The following is a 6,000-nucleotide window of genomic DNA, read 5'->3' as shown; positions in this document are numbered from 1 at the left end:
TTAGTTGGTATTTGAAGACTCTTGTGTTGTGAACTATTTCTTATCTGTTGTTTTTTGGCAGCCTTGCGAAAACTTGGCAAGGCTCTTTTTTTGTCGGAGCTAATTAGTTGGAAGCGGCCTTTGATCTGTGAAGAAACAGGATTCCTAGATGAAACCTTAAAAGGTGGTGCTGCTACCTTTGTCTCGCGTTTGCTCTCTGGGAACCAGGTTTGGGTCAGAGCAGGGTGGGAATCCAACCGAATGGTGTGGCCCCCACCGTTTGTGGGGTCTCTTGCTGAAGCTGGAAAGGGGGAACCTGGCGGGTTTGTACATAATTTTGCTCGTGAGCAACAGAGCTGTTGTTAGGTCGGAGTCAAAAATTAAGGGAAGCCGCAGAAGACTTTAGGAGGCGTGAGAAAAATTGGGGCACAGCCAGAGAAGAGGGGGTTTCTCCTCAAAATGGAGGTTGGTGGGTTACTTCCCACTTCTTCCAAAGTCCCAGGAGATAAACAAACAAACAAGAAAAGCAAGAAAAATGAATGAAACCAGGACAGGATGGGAGGACTTGGCTTGGCCTCAACTGTGAACGCTTCCTTAGGTTTCCTTCTTCACTCCCTTGAAAATAACTGGGTTGACCCACTGAACTGGCCCAGTGGGGTGCAAAACTCTTGTTTTTTGTTTTTTTTTAAAGAGTGATAAAAACCTTTGGCTCTTTTATGGCCCATAATGGGGGAAACCCACAAGGAGGAGTTAAGGCCACTATACGAGACACAACCCCGCAAATCGGAAATCGGCTTTAGTTCCCTGTGCCCGAATCTGATTTGAGGTATAAAAAATCCCGCTCAAAGCAATGCCCTGCCTCCTTTTTCTCCCCCTTCCTTTTCAACTAATCATTTTTAAAACACGTGTTTTGTTATAGAAGCAGAAGTGGCTAACACTCTTTCTTGAATAAACATCGGAGAAGCAGCGCTGAAAATGTTTTCAAAAGCAAACCGTAAAAACATAAAAAGCTCTTTGCGTTTCTCGGCCTCTGAAGCTATTAATAACCTATGCCTATTTCTGTATGCTTCTACTCGTATTATCTGTGTTATTTGAAACAAAAAAACAAACCAGCATTGTACTGTTTGTGTTATTAATGAAATAAAAACCAGGACAAGTTTCCTTCCTTCCAGGAGACGTGATCAAAGGAGAAAATTTCGGTAGATCAGCCACTTTCTTCCATTTTTCTTATAGCTATAAATTTATGGACGCAGGTGGTTTAAATGCTTGCACATTTTAGAGGAGGGGTGTCCAACCTTGGCAGCTTTAAGCCTGGTGGACTTCAATTCCCAGAATTCCCCAGCCAGCAATTTCCCAGAATTCTGGGAATTGAAGTCCACCAGGCTTAAAGTTGCCAAGGTTGGACACCCCTGCTTTAGAGAAATTTTAAACGGGACTGGCCCGGTTGGGGCACAAGTTTCTTCGTTTTTCCTTATAAGGAAAATTGTCATCCCCTGGTCAGCCAGCCCCGCCCTGCTGACACCTTAACATTGGGTGCGGGGGGGATTCTACAGGTAGCCCTCGACTTAACGGCCACAACTGAGCCCAAGCATTAGGTTGTTAAGTGAGGCTTTGGCCCATTTTACGACTTCTTGATGCGCTGGTCAAGTGCATCATTGCCTTCGTTGAGTCACACAATCTGGCTTCTGCGTGGACCTTCACTTGCTCGAAGGTTGCGAAAGGAGGTCGCCGGTCATAAGTGCGGGAAAAAAAGGTCCCAAGTCACTTTTTCCCCTCGGTGCCGTCGTTAACGTTGGGTGGGTCCCAAAGCAAACTGTTGTAAGCTGAGGACAACCTGTATTCAGGAGCCGTTTTCTGGGTCTGTTGAGGATCTAGAAATCATGGGAGCGCAGGATGTCTCAAGGGCCAGCTGGGGTTGGCGCTTGGAGTAGAAGGGCGCTGGTCTTTTTAGAAAAGAAAGGGAGGGGGGGAGCAGTGCGGCAGCTTGGAAATTGAAAGTGCATTCCACAAATGTTTTCAAAGATAGTAACTAGGTGACTGAAGTTTCTGCCGTGCAAAATTCTAACTGGAGAACGTGATTGATGACTCTGGGCTATGGATGTGTCCCATTGGAGGATATGAATTCCGATACACCCAGGGGAGTGGGGGGAAAAACCAGGGTCAAGGGTGACCACGAATGATAATATCTCAGAGTCGGCTACACCCAGGCAGTGCCGGACATGTTAACTCCCAATAAATCCTTTGGAAGTTTGGCTCGAGACTCGTGATTTAAACGGGTTTAAGTGCCGGAATCCTGACATAGGAGGCCAAGATGCTGTAGCTGAAATGGTGGACCCAGGTGACATGACTTCCCGCTCTGAAAGAGATCTTTCTCTCCCAGATCCCTAAACTCTGGAACCGAACCGATCTTGACGGGCTGGTAAGGTAACCCCAAGCCCTTTGATTTCTCCACAGGCACCCAACGAGGAGCTAAGAGCAGGAGCGATGCTGGCTTGGGAAGAAGAGGCTTTCCCAGGTAGGTTTGCGTGGGACACAACATCTTTTTTTATCTGCCCGCCTCTGATGTTAAGAGTGCAATCGATGGTTATAGTTTTGAAAGAAGGAGAGGCAAGAGGCTGGTTAGAAAATGCCACTGAAGGGGGTGGAAGGAGACGAGGGGCTGGGCTGAACCAGATGCACCTTAGAACCCATGGTTCCCTGCTAGGTGAAGCTGGGGTTGGTTCTTCCAAGCTGCCCTTCTCAATCTGGGTTACGGGTCTGGCAGAAGAAGGAAGGGACCCTTTCAGCCGCGGGGCCAACCTCTTTATTTCCAAGAAATGGGCAAACGGCCAGGGGACGGAAGAAAAAAGCCATTTTGAAGATGTTTTGCACACCCAGAAGCCTCCATAGCTGATCGGCCACCTTCTGCTGGGCCGCTAGCAATTCACGTCACGGCGGTGGGGTGTGTGTGCGAATGCAACCTTCCTGCCTTCCCTAATCCCCCCTCCCAGAGGTGGTCTTCAGCCGGTTCTGGAGAACCGGTTAGCGGAAATTTTGAGTCGTCCGGAGAACCGGCAAAAGAACCACCTCTGACTGTCCCCGCCAACCCCGTATCTCTTCTCTGCCTCCCATTGAGTCCCAGATGGTCGGCTGGGTCTCCTTGGGTTGCCCTGCATAGGAGAACGGAGCTGGAAAGCAGGTTAGTGGGATGGGGAGGGGGATTTTCCTTCCCCTGCCACACCCACCAAGCCACGCCCACCGAACCGGTAGTAAAAAGTTTTTTTTTGAATCCCACCACTGCCCCCTCCCCTATTTTCTCCTGGTGGACAGGTGGGCCTCTGAACTGACCCAGTTCTTCTAACCCCTCCCTAGAGCCTCCGGACACAACTTTTGAGAAGCCCAGAGGGGACCCTTGTGAAGGGGACTCTCCAGACAGAACCTAGAGCTTTCTTGGAATCTGCCGGATTCGCTCCCCGCCGAACCTCCCTTCCCCGAAGCGGAGATGAACATATTTACAAGACGTAGCATCTTTTTCTCTCTCTCTCTTTCTCTCTTTTTCCTCTTCTGACCAGGAACAACTGTTGTTCGTTTTTTTTTTTTTTCCAGTCTCGCTTCTTGACGCTTGTATGTATTTGGTCCAAAGCCGCCCATCCGTGGTCCTTGGATCCGACAGTTTCTTTCATGGATGAGTGATCGTGTACGATAATAAAAGTGATGGGGGTGGGGGGGGGACACGGGGAGGAGGGGAGGGGAGGTGGGCCAAAGAATATATCGGTATCCACCTAGCTATATAATGATGAAGAAAAGAGCTTCCACGTTGACTCCGCCGCGCGGTTGCAACGATGGACACGTCCGGGAGCGTTGGAAGGGCCCCACGTTGGTCAACAAGCTCCCAGACGAGAGGAGTCCTTTACAAACCACGGTCTCTGGAGTTGGGAACACGGTCATTAGTCTTCGTAGGTACACAGAACAAGGATTGGGGCGGGGGGAGATCAGTGGGCCTCTGGGATGGAGGCAGGGTTGGGAAAGTTTGGTCCCTCAAGTCTCTGAAGAAAAGCCAGTGGTGGACAGCAGCTGGTCCCAGCGGGTTGTTGTGTGTTTTCCCCATTTTGCCGCCTTGGTGGCGGAGGGTGGCCTGTGGGAGGATCCCAGGAAGAAACCTTCAGTAGGCCTGGCCTGTTTCCACCGGTAGGAGCCCCAGCACGGCTGAATGTTCCCCGAGTTTCATCCGGCGCTGTGTGGACAAGCTGACGTTCTTGGTCAGGTAGTCGACGGCAGCTAGCAGGGGTGAAGGGGAGGGAGGGAAAAAAATGAAGGCGATCCGTGTGTGTTATTTTGCAACAGGGGCATTTCTGCTTCCCCCGAGTCTCCCACCCACCTCCTTCCCGGTGCAATCCCCCCCCGCCCCCGGCCAACCTTTATAATTGTAGGTCACAATAGATGCACTCCAGCTTGGCATGAGGAATTTCCCCTGTTGCAAGACTGATCCTTGCAGAATTAATTCCGGGGAAATTTGGCAAAGGGAGGGGCAGGAATTTATTTTATTTATTTTATTTAGTTTAGTCTGTCAAGCATGTATGAGAAAACAAGTATGAACGTAATGTATAAACATATAAGTATAAACAGGTATATGATAATAGATGGGTATGAATAAATGGGAACAGTAGGACAGGGACGGTAGGCACATTGGCGCACTTACGCACGCCCCGTTACAGACCTCTTAGGAATGGAGTGAGGTCAATAGTGGTTAGTTTTGAGGTTAAAGGAGTGGGAGTTAGAGGATGTAACAACAGAGTCAGGTAGTGCATTCCAGGCATTGACCCCTCTGTTGCTGAAGTCGTACTTTCTGCAATTGAGTTTGGAGTGGTTTACTTTGAGTTTGTATCTGTTGTTTGCCCATGTGTTATTGCGGTTGAAGCTGAAGTAGTCATTGACGGGATGTTGTAGCAATTTTGTGTACTAAGCTTAGGTCAGACCGTAGGCAGCATAGTTCTACTTTATCCAGGTCCATAAGCATAAGCAGGGGTGGGATTCTACCAGTTCGCACGAAGAAATGACTGGGCTAATCCTGTAAGGAAGGCAGGAAGGAAACATTCTGGTGTTGCTTACAGAAACTGCCTCTCCATTAACCCTTATTACGTTCTTGGCAGGACTAGACTTCCTGTCTCTGGAACCTCTCTGGAGTTTTTTTCCCCTCCTTTGCTGGTACTTTGCTTGTGTGGAGGGACCATTCAAAGTTACAATGGGACTGAAAAAAGTGACTTATGACCATTTTTCACACTTACGACTGTCGCAGCATCCCCGCAGTCATGAGAGGCCAGGCGAGGAGGTGCGTGCCTCGATGTGAGTGATATTGAGTTGGCCACGGCCAGCCAATAACATGACCACCAAGCCACGCCCACCCAGTCACATGACCACCAAGCCACACCCACCACCTAAGCCACGCCCACAGAACAGGTTGTTAAAAAAATTGAATCCCACCCCTGAGCATAAGGTGTTCTGTTGCGAATTAGCCCACGTTTAGAAACCCAGTTGCAAAGGAGGTAAGGACAGGGAAAAGGCAGGATCGTCAAGAGTTAATTTAATTTTTTTATTAAATTCCTATGCTGCCCACACCTCACTAAGAGAATGAATCTGAGTGGTTTACAACAACTGATCGATCTGGCCCAAACAGATGCGGTTAATACGGATTAAAATTGAAATCAAATACCACATGAGGAATGCCCAGGCAATGTTACACTATAACACAGTGTTTTAATGGGCTGAAGAAGGAGTAAAATTGGAAAGAAAGCTCAGCTTTAAACCATAGTTAAAACATCTTGCTAGCTATAATCTGCTAATGGAGGAAGCGATTTCAAAAGTGATGAGTTCAGGCTTCATGTTATCTTTAAAATACCTTTAAAACAGAGATAGCAAGCAGTCTGATTCCAACATTTGAAATTCTTTAGAATGGGGGTGTCCAAAGTGGGGGGTGACTTTTAAGACTTGGAGGCTTCAATTCCTACCCTGGCTGGAGAATTCTGGGAGTTGAAGTCCGCAAGT

The 6,000-nt window shown here is 48.4% G+C and overlaps 1 protein-coding gene across 4 annotated transcripts in view; it reads right to left on the bottom strand.

The window, feature by feature from the left end:
• Positions 1–4,071: 4,071 nt before the first annotated feature.
• PAX7 (paired box 7) overlaps positions 4,072–6,000 on the bottom strand; it is a 124,404-nt gene continuing 122,475 nt past the window's right edge. For all 4 annotated transcript variants that reach the window (XM_087915139.1, XM_087915141.1, XM_087915140.1 and 1 more), the window contains exon 9: positions 4,072–4,236. In XM_087915139.1, coding sequence (XP_087771265.1) covers positions 4,121–4,236 — 116 coding nt within the window. In that variant the 3' untranslated portion in view covers positions 4,072–4,120. The remainder of the gene's footprint in view (positions 4,237–6,000) is intronic.

The sequence above is a fragment of the Pseudonaja textilis genome, chromosome 18, assembly GCF_049901715.1.
Source record: "Pseudonaja textilis isolate UNSWEBS1 chromosome 18, rPseTex1.2, whole genome shotgun sequence".
Lineage (NCBI taxonomy): Eukaryota > Metazoa > Chordata > Lepidosauria > Squamata > Elapidae > Pseudonaja > Pseudonaja textilis.
The sequence above is the reverse complement of the archived record's forward strand: the minus strand, read 5'-3'. Positions and strand labels throughout refer to the sequence as shown.